The sequence below is a fragment of the Sapajus apella genome, unplaced genomic scaffold, assembly GCF_009761245.1.
Source record: "Sapajus apella isolate SASKATOON/1434 unplaced genomic scaffold, GSC_monkey_1.0 scaffold64, whole genome shotgun sequence".
Lineage (NCBI taxonomy): Eukaryota > Metazoa > Chordata > Mammalia > Primates > Cebidae > Sapajus > Sapajus apella.
Window position 1 is genome coordinate 6,378,343 of NW_022437004.1, and position 19,295 is coordinate 6,397,637.

General features: G+C 35.6%; 1 protein-coding gene across 4 annotated transcripts in view; it reads left to right on the forward strand.

Moving 5' to 3' along the window:
- MTF2 (metal response element binding transcription factor 2) overlaps positions 1–8,940 on the forward strand; it is a 60,183-nt gene extending 51,243 nt beyond the window's left edge. For all 4 annotated transcript variants that reach the window (XM_032247971.1, XM_032247969.1, XM_032247972.1 and 1 more), the window contains 4 exons: positions 3,593–3,698; positions 3,817–3,869; positions 3,981–4,085; positions 6,532–8,940. In XM_032247971.1, coding sequence (XP_032103862.1) covers positions 3,593–3,698; positions 3,817–3,869; positions 3,981–4,085; positions 6,532–6,889 — 622 coding nt within the window. In that variant the 3' untranslated portion in view covers positions 6,890–8,940. The remainder of the gene's footprint in view (positions 1–3,592; positions 3,699–3,816; positions 3,870–3,980; positions 4,086–6,531) is intronic.
- The last annotated feature ends 10,355 nt before the right edge of the window (positions 8,941–19,295 follow it).

The following is a 19,295-nucleotide window of genomic DNA, read 5'->3' on the forward strand; positions in this document are numbered from 1 at the left end:
TGTACTTTAACAATGAGGCTTAAGGAAGGACTATTTAAGTTAATATTTAAATTGAGACTTAATATGAATGATTCAACAGTGTAAAAAACAAAGGGAAAAACTACTCCATCTAGCAGAAATAACAAGTGCAAAGGGTTTGAAACATATTTTAGGAACTCAAAGGAGACTGGTGTGGTATATATGAGGATGAGAGAGTAGCATCAGGTACTGGTAAGATTAGGTGGGGCTTGATCCTTTGTAGGGTCTTGTAGGTCTTAAAAGGAGTTTGGGTTGATTTCTAAGAATAATGGGGAGGCATCTAAGGGATTTAGTTATCTTTTTAAAATACTTGGCCAGGCGCAGTGGCTCATGCCTATATTCCCAGCACTTTGGGAGGCCGAGGCAGTCGGGTGGATCACCTGAGGTCAGGAGTTCGAGACCAGCCTGACCAAATATGGTGAAACCCTGTCTCTACTAAAATTACAAAAGTTAGCTGGGCATGGTGGCGTGCAATTGTAGTCCCAGCTACTCCAGAGGCTGAGGCAGGAAAATCGCTTGAACCTGGGAGGCAGAGGTTGCAGTGAGCTGAGATCGTACCACTGCACTCCAGCCTGGGCAACAGAGCAAGACTCCATCTCAAAAAAAAAAAAAAAAAAAATTCTCGAGGAAGAATAAAAGCCGGAGAAAATTAAGACTCAGTTGTCTAGGTGAGAGATAGATGATATGAGGGCTTGTGCAGAGGTAGGTGGTAACATTCAAATGGAGAGAAAACAGATTTGAGATCTTTATTGGAGGTAGAATTAATTGGATTTGCTAGTGAGTTAAATTTCTGAAAGTACAGGAAAAAATCAAATAATACCCAGATTTCTACCTTGAGCAATTGGTGGGTGGTGGTGTCTGTTAACCAAGGTCTGGAAGAACAGATTTTGGTATGGTAAATGAAGGATTCTTCTGTTTCATATTCATTGAATTTGAGATTCTTATGAGGGATACACACACACACACACTCTCTCTCTCTCTCTCTCTCTCTCTCTCTCTCTCACACCATACACACAGAATGATGTGAAATATAGACAATTGGATGTGTAATTCAGGAGCTCCTAGGAGAGGTCTGGGCAGGCAATACAAATTTGTAAACTGATTGATAAAGCCATGAGGATGAGTAAAATTACCAAGGGAGCAAGTAGAGAGAGAAGAGAAGGTGATCTGGGATCATGTTCTGATATCATTTATAAATTGGGAAGAGGTGAAATAAGCCAAGGAGACTAAAAAAAATGATCAATGAGATGGGAGGAAACCAGGAAGGTCTGGTGTCATGACAACCAAAACAAAGGGAGTGTTTCAAGAAAGATAGGTATATTAAAGTGTATTGAATGTTAATGAGAGGTAGATTAAAATGAGACATAAGTATTTATTGCCTAAGGTAACATTTTGTTAGTGACCTTGACAAAAGGAATTTCTTTGAAGTAGTTCAGATAGAAACCAGATAGGACTGGATGGAAGTATGACTGAATCCAGCATTGCCCAATTTACATGTCAAACTGGGTTTCTACATATGAGGGACACAGGCAGATTCAAAATAATAACAGTAGTAAAGGAAAGGAGGAAAATAGGAAACTATCTTGAAGAATTTTGAATGAGAGGGGAGAAAATGGAAAGGGTATATGTCATTAACACCCAGAAGTTTTCCTATGTAGGGAGGCAGACAAATGGAATGGCAGCTGAAGAAGAGGATGGGACTAGTCAAATGATGGTTTTTAAAAATAGGTGGGAGATAGTGGAAACCTGTTTTTGTGTGTTAGGAACGATCCAGTGGAGAAGAAGAAATTAGTGTAGGAGAGTAGAAGCCAAGAGAAGGGATGTAGAACCTAAAGGTGGGACTGTCCTTTTCTAGAAGGAGAAACATCCTTCTGTTGAAATGGGGTGAAAGAGAAAATGGGTACAGATGGTAGTTCTATTACAGATTGGGCAGTTGGAAGTTCTTTACTGGTAGCCTTTATTTTCTCCATGAAATATAAGGCAGAGATAGATGAGAGGACTGTTCAGAGAGGGGAATTTAAGGGTAAATTAAAGGTATGGAATAGTCATTTTGGAGATAAGGAGAATGTAATTACAAAGCCTTGACAATGAAGTTTGTAAGAAAGTAGCTACTATTTAAGTTTTCTTTCCTGAAGGAAAGAATGCTTTTTATTCCTATCACTTTCAGATTTTGTCACTCAAATCCTTTGCTAGCCAGTTGGCCATATTATGAATCAGAAAAAAGAATTCCACAAGCTTTTTCATTTCTATCATGATTGCGATAGGATGTTCCCTCTGTGGTGGCTATCAGGTCGTCTGATGCCACCAGATAAGGATTCAGCTGCTTTCTTTAAAGGCATCCTCAGTTCCTCTGGACCTTGTGTATAAGTTGGTCCTTTTACTCTGCGATTACTTTCTTTAGTCTAGGAGTCCTTTATAAATACTATGTTGATCATTTTATAAAAGAAATGGATATCCCATCCATCTTATTCTTGAGACTTTTGATTATAGCGTCTAGTTCTGCTTTCTCCTTTTAGTTTCCCTACTTTTTCCTTCCTCATACTTCTGTCTCACTAACCGTGTTTAGCCTGGGATAAGTTTTTTTCCTACTTTCTCCATTCATCTCTTTCTAGCCTATTATAGTGTTCTTGTTTCTTTTCTTAGTTGAATTCTCCTGGACAATTTCCTCATAGCCCTCACTCCATTTTATTAGCTTGCTTGTGTACACATTTGTCACTTTCTAACTATGTTGTGAACACTTTAGCACAGGGAACACCTTCGTATCCATATTATCTAATGTCATCTTTTTATGGTAGCTACTGTTGAATAGATGAAGTATTCTTTCCATATATGTTTTTTCTTTTTTTTTTTCTATTAGAGTGTCTTTGCCTATGGCACATTTTTCCTACCTACTCCTTAGTATTTGACTTTATGTTTCAAAAATGGTTTTCTAGGTTTTTCTGATTTTTCCCTTTGAATGATTCCCTTAGAATATAAGGATTTCTTACTCCTTTCTCCTTTACGTTCTGCCACTCTGGGCTTCATTTTCTTTCTGATAGTGTAACTCAAGAATCTACATATATATCAAGAATCTACATATATATCTGAAGGCAGCATTTATTGATAGCTACTACAATTTTAACATCGATACTTCTTGACTCTATAAGGTTAACTGCTAAATTCTCATAGTCATTTTTAGTAGTAAATCCTTGAAACATCCTCCAAGTTGTAACAACCCAAAATTAAACTATATAATTGAGCTTTTAGGAGTTTTGAAGTCTTCCATCCAGTATAATTGTCTGGTTTTTGTTGTTGTTTTTAAGTCTTTAGGTGGTATATATTGTTCAGAATTACATTAAAGAGGACTTTTTAAAAAACCTTTTGTAATATAAATATCTTTAAAGTCAAGAAATATTTATTTAAATTAGAATATATTATCTATGCACTTAACTAAACTTGTGGATTCAACTTATATTTATTTTTTATATTACCATTAATATAATAAAATATATGTATATGTCTAGTTACATACATAGAATCATTGTCTTTGTTTTCTTTATGCAGAGATTAAATGCATAATGGTTTTCCATTTCAGGGAAGTAAGCAATGGCATAGAAAAAAAAGGAAAGAAAAAATCTGTAGGTCGTCCACCTGGCCCATATACAAGAAAAATGATTCAAAAAACTGCTGAGCCACTTTTGGTAAGAGAATATGTTGGTATATGTTCTCAAGAAGAAGGATGCATGAAATTACTGAGAAGCTAGTATTTTTTCAGCTTACTTTAGAGACATGCTTTAAGTATATATTTTTATTTTCCAGGATAAGGAATCAGTTTCAGAGAATCCTACTTTGGATTTACCTTGTTCAATAGGGTAAATAGAAAGTTATTTTCTTCTTTTCTAGGTTTTTTCTTTTGAGTGGGTATTAAAATTTTATTTGTTATGTAATATAGTTGTTAAACCATTTAAATTCTTTTGTCTAAGGAGAACTGAGGGTACTGCACATTCATCCAATACCTCAGATGTGGATTTCACGGGTGCTTCCAGTGCAAAAGAAACTACCTCGCCTAGCATTTCCAGGCATTATGGGTAGATATTTTATGTTCTTACTTTGTTTTACTGTTTTTTTCTAGATTCCTTTTCTTTGTAAAGTATTGATTGAATAATTTTTTAGCAATTGAAAGTGATGCAAGTTGCGTCTACAGCTTTTTGAGAGGTAATTCATATGTACATCCCGTTAGTTGTTAATATTCATTTGAATATTTTTGCTTTCTAGAGCATAAACATTATATTTTTCAAGTTTGTATGGAAATTGGCTGTGTACACAGAGAAAGAGTATACTGCTGTTTAGAAGCTGTGCTCGTTAGGCTTTTTAATGCCTACCACACAAGTGTTCTTTGCTTTAGGAAGATTTGATATATATTTTTTTCTTTTTAAGAGACAGAGTCTCACTCTGTTGCCCAGCCTAGAGTGAGGTGGCACAGTCATGGCTCATTGCAGCCTCAACGTCCTCTCTAGTGACTGGGACTATAGACTGTGCCACCACACCTATACTTTTTTGTAGAGTTGGTTTTGCTAAGTTGCCCAGGCTAGTCTTGACCTCCTGGCCTCAAGTGATCCTCCTGTGTTGGCCTTCTGAAGTGCTGGGATTACACATGTGAGCCACTGCAGCTGGCCAAGATTTGATTGGAAAAAAAAGAGGTCATAATCAGACACCTAAATCCTTTTGTCCATGAAATGATTTTAAACTTGGGATTTTTATCAATAGCAGACTCCCCTCTGATATCTTATTTAACCCAGCTCTTCAGAAGGACAACATTTTTCTTTCTTCCTTTTTTTTTTTTTTTTTTTTTTTCTTTTGAGACAGAGTCTCTCTCTGTCACTCAGGCTGGAGTGCAATGGAATGATCTCGACTCACTGCAACCTCTACCTCTCAGGTTCAAGCAATTCTCGTGCCTCAGCCTCCCAGGTAGCTGGGATTACAGGTGTGCACCACCATGCCCAGCTAATTTTTTGTATTTTTAGTAGAAATGGAGTTTCACCATGTTGGCCAGGCAGGTCTCGAACTCCTAATCACAAGTGATCCACCCACCTCGGCCTCCCAAAGTGTTGGCATTACAGGCGTGAGCCACTTCGCCCAGGCATGACAACTTTTTTCTAAAGCACATCATGTCAGGTATGAAAGTTTAGTCTATTTGGGGTCAGAGCTATTATTTTCAAGTCTTATGCTTTGTTCTGTTTAAATTTTGTTCATAATTCGAAAACTGCTGTTGTAAATTATGCCAAATTCTGCATTAAATGCTTAAAGTGTAACCCATTTATTAATGAATTCTGAATAATTGACCTTTTATTCGGCCTCTTACTAGGTACTTTGCTAAGCTTTTTACATCTATTGTCTTATTCTTAAAACAATTTTTTGGCTGGGTATGGTGGCTTGTGCCTATAATCCCAGCATTTTGGGAGGCCAAGGCAGGAGGATTGCTTGAGGCAAGATTTGGAGATGAGACATAGTGAGACCCCATCCCTACAAAAGAAATAAAAATTAGCTGGGTATGGGGGCACTGTCTGTAGTCCTACATAGTCAGGAGGCTGAGGTGGAGGATTACTTGAGCCCAGGAGGTCAAGGCTACGGTGAACCATGATTGTGCCACTTCACTCCAGCCTGGGCAACAGAGCAAGACACTGCCTCGAACAAACAAAAGAAAACAATATTTTGAGTTGTATAAGTCCTGTTGTTCTCATTTTACAGATGAGGAAACTGAGACATAGGGGATTTTAAGTAACAAGCCCAATATTGCATGTTTACCAAGTATGACAGAGCAAGGTTGTTAACTTATGCAGTATGACTGTAGGTCTTTGAATTTAGTTGTTGTGCTGTATTCTCCTTTTATTATAAGATCATAAAATAATTGAATTTCTGTGGTGAAAAGGACCTCAGAGATTATCTAGTCTAACCCTTTCACTCAGTAAGTGAACACAGAGAATAAGAAATTTGAATTTGGCCAAGTAATAGAGTTAGAGATAGATACTCTTGACTTCTAGTTTGTGCTTATTCTGGTGTATTACTTCACTAGGCCTAGAACTGGTAATAAGAGAACCTTTATTCTAGTTCCACTCTTTAAGCACATGGAACAGTGTCATATATATAGTTTGTGCTCATTGATTACTTGTTGGCAATGAACAAATGAATTAGCTGTTTTTAATGATGAGATTATTGGCAATACCTGACTTTACGAGTAGGGCCTTTTGGTAAGAATTTTTCTTGTTGGCCTCCTAAGTAAAAAAATTACCCTAAGCTTACTAGTAATTAAGGAAGAAAAGCTCTACAAAATTCAGCCCCAAGAAGGTAACAAAATCTAAAGTAATGAACGCAAGTGATAGTCCATTTATATAGCATTTGTTGTTTGGGTTTGCTTATTTTTATGTCATCAAGGATATATGGTATAATAGAGTAATCCAAAAAAGAGAACGTATTGTGTGGGCATAGGATGCTTAAAAAGCTTAGTAGACAATTCTGGCTTTTTCTGTTCCATAGATTATCTGACTCCAGAAAAAGAACACGTACAGGAAGGTCTTGGCCTGCTGCAATACCACATTTGCGGAGAAGAAGAGGTCGTCTTCCAAGAAGAGCACTCCAGACTCAGAACTCAGAAATTGTAAAAGATGATGAAGGCAAAGAAGATTATCAATTTGATGAACTCAACACAGAGATTCTGAATAACTTAGCAGATCAGGAGTTACAACTCAATCATCTAAAGAACTCCATTACCAGTTATTTTGGTGCTGCAGGTAGAATAGCATGTGGCGAAAAATACCGAGTTTTGGCTCGTCGGGTGACACTTGATGGAAAGGTGCAGTATCTTGTGGAATGGGAAGGAGCAACTGCATCCTGACTGTAGGACTGAACATTATGTTCACTGCACTCTGATTTTCTGTAGGTACAGTTCAAAGCCCTAAAGGAGTCTGGCTTTTACTATCTTTCTTAAAAAAAAAAAAAAAAAAAAAAGTCAAAAAAATTCAAAAGGGGATGATACTAGCCTTAACATGTACCTGTCAATGTTATGGATATTGTCATAAAAAGATATCTTTTAAAAAGAACAGAGACTTAATTTTTTAAATCTTAAGATTTGTAGAATGTTTCTAGGATAGGATATTAAAAATGATTGAAACCCATGCATGGTGTTAGACAATTTTTCTAATTATTCCACTGAGTCAGTTTTTTGTGATTAGTGATTATCAGAGCAAACATCATGTAGATAGCACAAGTATTTGGAGAAACGTTGTCTGTTTTGTTACCAAAATGTTGGAAAAATTTATTTCAATACCTTCTAGATTTCATAAAGTGCAGTGTATATAATGCCTACTGAAAGACTGTAAAATATTGAAATTTTCTTTCAAGCAAAGTGTAAAAAATATATTGAGCCTGTAAATTGCTCTGTGACTAGACTTCATTGTCGTCTTAATATATTCTTGCATGTGCATATATATACACACACGTGTATATATATGTGTGTGATTATGTGACCTATGCAATACAAATTATGGGAATGGGCAGCTTTGGAATATATATCCCATAATTCTTTTTTCAGGAATAGTTGCAGTATTTACACAGCAGCATTTCTTCTCAGGCTTTTATTGGGTGCTGTTGCTTGCTATGTATGAAGAGAAATGTGTCAGACAAGTTTAGTGTGTTCTCAAGAAGGGTGTGAACAACAGTGTTCATGGGCTTTTAGAATGCTTTTCACTTTTAGTCCTTGTAACTCAGCTGTTCAGTACCTAAAACAAATTCAAATAATATGAACATTATCTCCTACTAGAAGTAACGTTTTCAAGTTTTCATGGCACATTATGATTGTAAATGTCTCTCAGTTTTAACAGTAAGTCTATAGGAGTCCCGTGAAGATTCCTGAAATGTCTGTAGTAACTGTTAGTAATGTTTGAATAAGTGTAGTATGAACAAAGTATTTTATTGCACAGGGTTAACAAACAGTATGTTGCCAGCTGAGGCTACTGCTGTTTTATTACAACATTACCTCTTGTTTTTATAAAATGTACCAAGATTTAAATTGATAACTTTATTTTACATGTAAAAAAAAAGTTTCTTTTATCACCAGTGTTAGAGTTGTCTTCTTTTTGTTTTGTTTTATTTGTTTTCCTTTTTAGCCAAAGAGTGAACAGAAGATTTTCTTATTTTGGTGGCTATTCATTTTACTTTTAAAAGTGATTGGTGGATTTTAGACTAATAATGGGGGAATTTGCCGCCAAAATAAAAAATATGTAAAGTGTAGTGATTACAGAGTGGTTAAGATGTGGGTTAGTACTTATTTATTCCATTAATTGATTATTTGACTGTTTATAAAGAAAGTTGCTTTATTTCTTTAAACATCTTCAAAAGATGATCCTTTCCTGTCACATTATAGCCAAAAGAAGCAGAGAACTTCATTGTCTGCATTTGGTTCCTGGTTGGCCAGGTAAATGAGCTTTACAAAAGTGCAAATTAAAAACTGTTACTTCTGTTTACCTCCTCCAAAACTTGATTTTCCCCTAGCTATTAATTTAAAGTTGCCTTTCCTGCAGCTGCAATATTTTGAATAACACACAGAGTTTGTGTTGATTTTTGAATGTTTGTTTATATCTAGGGGTAATGAAAAATGTAAATCCCGTGTAACCTTATTCACTCCACCTGTATCATATTATTTCATTTTCCCCAAAGTCCTTTAATTCTAACTGAACACCAGCAGTATTTTTAGAAACTTTTTCTTTAACATACTTGGAAGATGATTTATCCAGCTGAACTGTCTTTAGACGTAATTATTGTGAATGTCTGTTTTATTTTCTCATGGTGGTTCACATGGCTCTGATGTTCAGTTTGTATTTTTGGAATTGTTTTACTTAGAAATTAAAACAGACCAACATTAAATGTGTGTATTTTTTAAAGAGCTAATGAGTTTTGCCTCTGTATTTGCTTGAAAATACACACTAGTGCAGTAGTTGACTGCTTTTATTTAGCTAGGGTGGTAAGGATTTTCTAATTCCACTGCTATTATGTTCACTTGAATTAATCTTTATAAAACTTTGCTTTCATTTTTCCTCATCCCTCGTATAATATTAATAATCATCACATGTTCATCTTAAATGGTCTTAAATAAACTACATTTAGCTAGCATGTACACTTTATATTTGAAAGATAGTATGTCTCTATTGTGTGCCCAAACTTTAAAAAATTCAGACTTAACTTTCCAACTGTGTTTTCTTCTTACATAGAAGGTGTTAGGTAGGGTTCATATAAAAGGATTTTGTGTATTTTAAAAATAAGTTTTGTCCTAGGCAAATAAAAGATGTAGAAACAATATACTTTCCTAATTGTAATTCTATTTTTATTCAAAGCAAATACATTTTTATAAATATTCTGCTACTAAGTGATAAATCTGTATTCCTAGACCCTTAGACCACCAAAGTAGAGCTGGAATATAAGCTATCAGAGATATTCTATAAATTTTAATATAGGAGTGATGAAGCCAGATCTTGCTATGTATATTTTTTCTAAGTATTTAACATAATTATATGTTCACTGATGTGTTAGAGTTGAGGGTGCCCCGCCTCCTTTTTTTTTTTTTTTTTTTTGCAAGATATGTCCAAGTTTGCATGCTTGGTTTCTATAATGTATATGTTCAGTAGATTTCTATTATTCGTGTTGGGGGTAGAGCTGTTTAGGGCTACTTTATTGAGTTTCTACTATGCACTATTGAATTTTGGTTGGAATATGATCTGACTTAGGCAATTCTACGAGACTGTTTTACAATCTGGTTCTACAATTGTTTGAATGAGGATGTGATAACAAAAGAAGATGCTCATGCAGCATTGGGAAACAGTTTTTTGTTTTTTGTTTTTTTAAGCCCTGTTTTTGTGGGGAAATTTTTCTTAGTTATATTTGAGTACCTCAATGAAGGCACACACCCATAGTCTCCTTTGTTTTTTTTTCTGTAGCAGTTGATTAGTCTTGTTCAGAAAAATAAAAACTGGACAATGAAATGTAAGAACTTTATCTGATTATGGATTCTTTTCTAATTGGTAGCAGTTAGAAAACCAGCTGTCTGTCTGAGGAGATGGAAGAAGCTATGAAAGCAAACTGATTGGTTCTCTGTAAAACAAGTAGATGAAACAGGTATAATATTTGTAACTTTTATAAAAATTTCTTGGAGTAATAGCTAGAATGAAATATTATTCTATCTTTATACTTAGAATAAGATTACAATTAACTAGCTTACTCTTTTTTTTTCCTCTTCCCTCCTCTCATTTCTACTCAACAAAATCCCTCTTTGCTAGCTCGCTCCCCTGGCATTTTCTCTTTGTGGGAGATGATGAGTGTATAAACTGTATTCTTAGTAACTTTTTATTTGTCCTACATCTTCAGAAAATGTGATGTGTCATTTAAGATACCTTTCCACTGGATTTAGGCAAGGAAACAAACCATTTTAACTTTCACAGACGATAAAATATATTTTTGGGTAAAAATATATCCTGCTCGAAAATCAGTCTATTTTCTATTCTTTATATTTACTAAAAGGTGTCTAATACATTTTTTCTCCTAACCCTATGGCATGTATTCCCAGTGTGGGTGATCACATCCATAAATGGGCAAAAATTTGTTGGGTGGGGGGCAAAAAAACCTTAGATAATGGTTTGTGGTCCTCCAAAGTCCAGCCCATCCAACAAAAATCTTTATGTCTTAGTATTACTCTTACTGAGTTTTCTTAGGTGTCACATAGGCAGCTTTGACAGTGAGTTCATGGAACTATATATAAAATATGTATAATATCTGTGCCACGAAACCATGGCAAATGGGTAACGGTGCTTTGGAAGACTGATTGCTCGATCTTGAAAATGTCTTGTGAGAGGTGGTTTGTACATGCCTGTTGGCTGTCACTGGCACCCTTGTGGATATTTACGTTTGATCCTCAGTGCTTTTATGTATGGCCTGGGCTTGAAGAATTAAATTAGTTTATATTTTATTATTTTAATTCTAACCAAGGTTATTTACCCCATCATTAAATGTCAAATGCTAAAAAGAAAAAATGTTGACAGTATCTAAATGAGTCTCTAGCAGCTAAAGTAATTTTTTCCATATCAAGCAGAAATTTAAACTCACCAACAATGGTTTAAGAAATTAATTGGCTGAGCACAGGTGGCCCATTTTTGTAATCTCAGCACTTTGGGAGGCCAAGGTGGGAGGATCGCTTGAAACCAAGAGTTCAAGACCAGCCTGGACAATATAGGAAGACCCTGTTTCTATAAAACAATTTAAAAATTAGCTAGGCATGGTGGTGCATGCCTGGAGTCCTAGCTTCTTGGGAAGCTAAAGCGGGAGGATTGCTTGAGCCCAGTAGTTCATGGCTGCAGCAAGCTATGATCATGCCAATCCAACCTGGGTGACAGAGTGAGACCCTGTCTCTGAAAACATTTAAAAAAAAAAAAGAAATTAATTTTTTTTCGAACATTTTACTTTTGCTGGAAAATAGGACTTTTGAATGATTTTTAAAAAATTGATTACATTGCTTTTCTGAATTTATATGAGTTAATTTACATGTGTAATTTGATTATAATTAAAATGTAGTTATAAATTTAAGTCAAATAAGTTAATAGCATCCTGGATTAGTGATGTGTCCTGAGTGACAGATTATAATTAGTGTTTTAATAAGTGACACTTGAATATATTGTCTTTAATACTATTGTAGAATGTAAGGGGTTTTTTTGCATACAGACTTTGAGATGGTAATAAGCAGATAAGAGATTTAGTGAGAGGTATCCCTGATTATTAGCATTTCTCCTTGAGGAGACATCGAAGCTTAAGGAAATGAAGTTTGTTGGAAAGAGTTTTGGAAGGGAAAGCCTATTGGTTCATCTAAGACTTGTGGAAGCGTGGTTTTGGTTTCTGTATCCTTTTGTCACCAAGTTCCTGCCAGAATCCAAGAGCATATTCTATAAAGGGTCTGTTGGTTTTAAAAGTTTTATTGTAATTCTGCATAACATTATATCTTAGATTTTTGGGGTTAAGTTGATAGGAATTTTCCAAGGAGGAGTTGTATCATTAGAGACCCATTCTTTATAGTTTGTTCCGTAAACAACTTTTAAAGCATTTGAAGACCAGAAACATTGAAGATGCATTTTCACTGAAGCATGTTTTAGAATGTATTGAATATTTCATACTTTTAAAAACGCCATTTTTATAACATGTTAACCTTTCCTACCTTTCCTTTCTACTGAGAGATTATGAAGATTCATTATTGTTAATTGCTATAATACGGTGTTCTACTCATGGGAATCTGGATGTGGGTAAGGAATCTTGTCCTTAACACTTAATGACAGGCTATGTGGTACTTTTATATTTTTCTACTTTTACATATCTTCTCTTGGAATCCCTATGTTAATAAGCCATGTTTATTCGTAGTGCATTGGGCAGCTTTCTACTCTCCCACATAGTTTCTAAACATTAATTTGTTATAGGCTAGAAAGAAGTTAGGCAAGGCTTTCTGGGACAAATAATCACATGAATTAAGTTCAAACCTTTTACAAACCACAGTTCTGATTTTTTGGATGAGGTTTTGAGAGTAGTTTACTTCTGAAAAAATGTAAATGGCTTTTTAAAAAAAATTGTTCACCATTGGAAATATGTATTTTTTCAGTTTGTTATTCTTTATACTTAATGAAATATAAGTGGTTGAGATACTTAGAAATGTGGCTGCTGGATAATTTAGCTGTAACTGTAATGTGGGCTAGAGTAAGTTGGTTATTTTGTAGCTCTCTAATTGGTCTTCACATTTTCTTAAAACACTTCCAGGCAGAAACTGCCTGGTCAAACATAGCACCATGGTTTTCTGTTAACTAATAGTGTAAGACTACTGCTAGTGTTGGCTTATATTCTGTGTGCTGATATGAGAAAGAAAAAACAGTGTTTTGCATAGTATAACTTGCTGTATAAGAATAGTACCATTTTAGAGAACAGCAAATTGCCACAGCATGGTTTTATTACATGTATATATTTAACAGGCATAAAAGAAGCCTAAAGGAATAGAATGGAGATGTTATCAGAGTAGCAATTCAATATTAATTCCCACTACATTATAGGTTAAATGGATGCAAGAATTGATATTAGTAATTTGCTAAACTTTTTAGTACTTTAAGTGCTGAAATTGTTTATCTACAACTAAGATTGTCAAGCTTCAAATAATTGTAGTAAATTTCTAAGATAATTGTTTTACCAAATTCAACTAATAATGTTTATTAAATTTGATTTGTTTCATGATCTTGGGTAAATAAGTATAACTAAATTTATAAAATTAAGTTACCTGTAATGGTTTGCTTTTATATGGAAGGTAGAATTTAATTTGTTTTAATAGGGGTCACTCTCTTGACATTTTTGAAATAATTTTCAAACATTTGAATATATTTTAAAACTAAGGACTTAAAAAGTACTTAAGACTCAAGTGCTTTTATTTGTTTATTTAGAGACTGTCTTGCTGTGTCACCCAGGCTATATTGCAGTGGTGCAATCTTGGTTTTTACATATAGCAACTCTTTGAATAATATTAAATATTAACCTTAGACCTACCTACCAGTTTCTTGAAAGCAGTGTTCTCAGCCTTAAATGTTTTTAAAGGTAGTTATTTAATTTTTTAATTCAAGCCCTCTGTGGTTAAAAGTAGCTTGAATTGTATTTTTTTTTTGAGACAGAGTCTCACTCTATCACCAGGCTGGAGTGCAGTGGGGTGATCTCAGCTCACTGCAAACTCCACCTCCCGGTTCAAGCAATTCCCCTGCCTCAGTCTCCCGAGTAGCTGGGACTACAGGCATGCACCACCACACCCAGCTAAATTTTTATATTTTAGTAGAGACATGGTTTCACCATGTTGGCCAGGCTGGTCTCAAACTCCTGACCTCAAGTGATCCGCCCACCTCGGCCTGCCAAAGTGCTGGGATTACAGGCGTGAGCCACCGCACGCAGCCATTTTTTTGTATTTTTATTAGAGACAGGGTTTTGCTATGGTGGCCAGGTTGATCTTGAACTCCTGGCCCCAAGTGATCTGCCTGCCTTGGTCTCCCAAAGTGCTAGGATTACAGGCATGAACCACTGCGCCCAGCTTCATGTGGTTTTAAATGTAATTTACATTTATTCAGGGATACCTTCTAAAGAACCTATATGTTGTTTGTTGTGATCAAATTTTATCTGCTACTTGAAGATACTAGTTTTCATAGATAAGCAAAATGAGCAAAACACCATTTATATTTGGAATTTGAAGTCTACATTTTTGGCTTAAGCTCATTCAAGTTATTTTTATAATTCCATTAGCATACTCTGACTTTAAAAAGCCCAAGTTGGATAACATAGAAATACAGCATAAAGGTAAAAGGAAGCAGTGGATTAAAATTCTTTACAGAGAATAAGCAAAATATAAGGCCATATCTAGTATTATGTCCAAAATGTGTAACTTCACCATTAAGAATGTTAAGACTTAGATTGTACTGAAAATAACCATCATAACCATGGAACTTAATTCAGATCATTCTCTTTAGAAGTAGCATGAATTTTTAAAATTACTGTCTAGGCTGGACGTGGTGGCTCATGCCTGTAGTACCAGCACTTTGGGAGGCCAAGGTAGATATCACATGAGCCCAGGATGAGACCAGCCTTGGGCAACCTGAAAAATCCATTTCTACAAAAAATGAGCTGGGCATGGTGGCACATGCCTGTAGTCCCAGTTACTTGGCAGGATATAATGGGAGGATCACTTGAGCCTGGGATGTCAAGGCTGCAGTGCACAGAGGTCATGCCACTGCACTCCAGCCTTGATGACAGAATGAGACTCTGTCTCAAAACAACAAAAAGTATATATGTATGTATGTATGTGTGTGTGTGTGTGTATACACACATAGAGCAAGAGAGACATGGTCTATAGGGTAAAAGCTTTGGTTTAACATTTTAAAAATTATATACCTTTAACAGACATTTTAAGAAATTGCACTGAACTTAATATAAAATGAGCCACTGCTTTATAATCAAAATCCCATTCATCATAAGTACAGGCAAAATATGGCTTTTGTTAAATAAAAATACATTTCTTGACTTCATTATTGCTGCTATTTCTAAAAATTTCTTCTGGGACTCCATTATTGAGGCCTTCATATTAATTTCCCTAGAGCTGCTATAGTAAGTTAGCAAACACTTGGTGGCATAAAACAACAGCAGTTTATTAGAGTTCTAGAGGCTAGAAGTCTAAAAAATTGAGTTGGTGTCAAGGTTGGTTCCTTCTGGATATTCTGAGGGAGAATTCCTTCCGTGCCTATTATTGCCTCTGTTGCAACTGGTAATTCTTGGACATTTCAGTCCAATTTCTGCCTCCATCTTTATGAGTCATTCCCCTATTTCAATTCTTCCTCTCCTTTTCTTATAGAACAACAGTCATTGGATTTGGGGCTCACTCTAAATGCAGGGTGAGCTTATCTGGAAATCTTTAATTATATGTGCAAAGACCCTGTTTTCAAATAAGGTTACAATGACAGATATTGGGAGTTAGGACTTGGATATATCTTTTTTGGGGGGACGCAAGTCAATTAAAGGACTTTTTCTTTTTTTTTTGGCATGCTTTAATTTTTCTGAAAGTAGTTAAGATGTAAAATTTTGTGTGGTTGTATTAAGTGTTTATTCAAAGTCAGTAATCATGCTTTGAATGCCTATGAGTTGCTGTGAAGAAGCGGCATTTCTGGAGAAATGAGATTGATTTGGACTGCAATACTTGTTAGGTTTTACCTTGAAGGATGGGTTAGCTTGAATAAAGGCTAAGTGAGAGAAAATAGCGTTTCAACATGAAGGAGCAGAATAAGGCCTGGAGTTGAGGATGAACATGTCACTCAATATTTGAGGGCCTAGCATTTTCCAAGACATTACAGTGATTACTGTGGATTCAAGTGTTAAGTTGCATGCCATTCTGAGTAGCGTAATGATGTCTCACACTCATTGTCCCACCGTGGACAAGAGTCATCCTTTTGTCCAGCCTATCCACACTGTATATGCTACGCACCCCTTAGACACTTAGTAATCATCTTAGTTATCCTATCGACTATTGCAGTATTGTGATGCTTGTGTTCAGGTAACCCTTACTGTATAGTGGCCCCTAGGTGAGATGATGGCAATCAGATATGCCAAAGATAAGTCATAAACTGAAAAGGTGAAAGTACTTGAGAAAAAAAATCATACACAGAGATTGCTAAGTTGTAAGGTAAGAATGAATCTTCATGAAATTGTGAAGGAAAAATATTCGTGCTACTTTTAAGATGAAAAAGACATCAAATCCATTTATGCCTAGTGTTCCATTATTGGAATGCTAAGCCTGTGGGAGTTATATTCTGCTGCTCAAGGTCATCCCCAAGGACTGATTTTTCACAAAAAATTTTGCAACATCTGGCATAAATGGGTTAAATTTGTGGGTGGAAGACATGAACAAAAAGAAATGTGTTCCAACTGACATCAGGGTGTTGCACCGAAAGCACAAGGCCTATACAAACATTTAGCAAGGGATCCCCTGACATGAGTGATACCAAGCCATTTACTGCAAATAAGGGATGGTTACACAGATTCAGGAATAGGTTTGGACTGAAGTATTTAAGAATTACTGAAGAGGCTGTGTCTGGTGATAAATAATCTGCTGCCTCATTTCCAGCAGAGTTGAAGTTGATTAAGGAGAAAGGATACCATTCAAAGCAAGTCTTAATTGTGGTGACATTGGGCCCTTCTGGAAGAAGATGCCCAATAGGAAATTACATTCATTAAAGTGCAAAGGTGGCATCAGGGCATAAAACAGGGAAAAACAGATTAACTCTGGTACTATCTGGTATTGCTGCAGGGCATAAGATAAAGGGAGGTGTAGGGTATAGAGTGAAGAACCTACATGCTCTTGAAAATAAAACAAAAAATTATGTGTCCTGGCAACATAATCAGTAGGGGTGCCAGCCATCTTCTTTATGGAATGGCTCCACCAATGCTTCATCCCAGAAATGAAAAAATACTTGGAAGAGAAAGGGTTGGAATTTAAAGTATTAATAATGGACAGTATATCTGGCCATCCATCCTGAATCTGTCTGCTATGAAAATGAAATGTTGAGGTGGTATTTTTACCTCCAGATAAAACCTCACTCCTTCAGTCCCTGACCAGGGCATCATTTGGTTTGTCAAGGCCACATACAACTACTTGAACACATTTTATCAGCAATTGCTGCAGACCCTAATGTCACATACAACTACTTGAACACATTTTATCAGCAATTGCTGCAGACCCTAATGTAGATAATGCACTGTTGGAAATCATTCACTATTCCTCATGCAATAACATTCATCAAAGCTGCAGTGGATGAATTAAAACCAGCAACAGGTAAATTCCTGCTGAAAGAATGTGGAATGAAATCATGAATGATTTAAAGGCTTCCTGGGAGCCCATGGCAAATTTAAATCACATAGCAAGACAAGTTTTGTGAAGGATTTGCCGACATGCTTGATGAAGAAGAGCATATCAAAGGCTATCAAGAAGTGTTACAGATGAGGAATTGGAAGAACTTGTTGAGTCATCTGCAGAGGGAGAGGAAGATGAAGAAACTGAAGCAGAATCACCAACATAGACATTAATAAAATTTGCCAAAGTTTTTTGAATTGCACAGACATTAAAGAACAGAATTATTGAATATGATCCTCAAATGGAAGACAGCATTAAAGTCACCAGTATGATCACCAAAGGATTACAGTCTCTGTAGCAACATTTCGATGAGTTGAACAGTCATCAACTTCTGGTTACAATGTTCTTTCAAAATTTTTCAGCAAAAAGACCCCAAAGATAGAAATCCTTTAACTATTGAGGATCCCTAACCATCGATATTGTCTGCTCCTAACATGTAACCATCGACATTATCTTGGCCCAATGATCCAGGATCACCCAAAGCTGACTATTTTGATGATAATGTAGCCTAACTACATCACTTACACCTACTGGGTCACCTCATTTCATCTCTTCATGTAGGCATTGTATGACATTTCACAGCTTCACAAGGGTGAGTACAAGGTACTTTGAGAGTGAGAAACCACATTTGCATAACTTTTATTATAATATATTGTTGTAATTGTTCTATTTTGTTAGCTATTTTTAATCTCTTAACATGCCTAATTACAAATTAAACTTGATCATAAGTATGTTTGCATAAGAAAAAACAGGCTGGACATGGTGGTTCATGCCTGTAATCCCAGCACTTTGGGAAGCTTAGGTGGGCAAATCACTTGAGCTTAGGAGTTCAAGAGCAGCCTTGGCAACATGGTGAAATTAAAATAATCACTCAGAAATATGTATATACCAACGTACTAACGATATGTTTTAGCTATACTTACAACGTTTCATATGCATATTTCTGTAATCACCACAATCAAACTACAGAACTTTTCCACCAGAAGGCTCCCTTTATGGCCACATTCTCCTTCCCTTTATCTCTAAAACTTGGCAACCATGAATCTTGTTTCCCATCTCTATAGCTTTATTATTGTGTAAAAAATGTTACAAAAACAGAATCATACAGTGTGTAACCCACCGCCAGCCCCCAAGCATAATTCCCTTGAGGTCCATCCAATTTGTTACATGTATCAGTAGTTTGTTCCTTCACATTGCTATTTAGTATTCATTGGTGTGGACATACTAAACCATTCACTCTCTCCTTGAAGGACATCCAGGTTGTTTCCAGGTTTTGGCTATTATAAATGAAGGTTCTATGTAACATTTGTGAATGTTAAGTTTTTACTTCTCAGGAATAACTGGTAAGTAGTACAAATGCCAGGTTATATGTTAAATGCATGTTTACTTTTATAAGAAACTGCCAAGAATATTTTCCACAGTGGCTCTGTTATTTCATATCTCACTAGCAACATGTGAATGATCCACTTATGCAATTTCTCTTGCATCCTAGCAAAACAAACAACTCTTAAAATTTATCATTTGGAACTGTCTTTTCTTTCTGCTTTTTTTCTGCAATGGTATTATTTGTCCTTTTAGAATTGAAATCAAGAGTAGAAAGGTTAGATTTAGTCCAGCCTCCCATTTTAGTCCAGCCTCCCATTTGATATAAGCCATAGTAACAGTCCCCTTTACAACATTTGATCATTACTGTCACTTAACACTTCCAGGATTGGGGACTAGTATCTTTCTCAGTTTGGATAATAGATTCTCATTGTTCATTTTACTGCTTTCCTATTTCTTATACTCTATAAAAGGA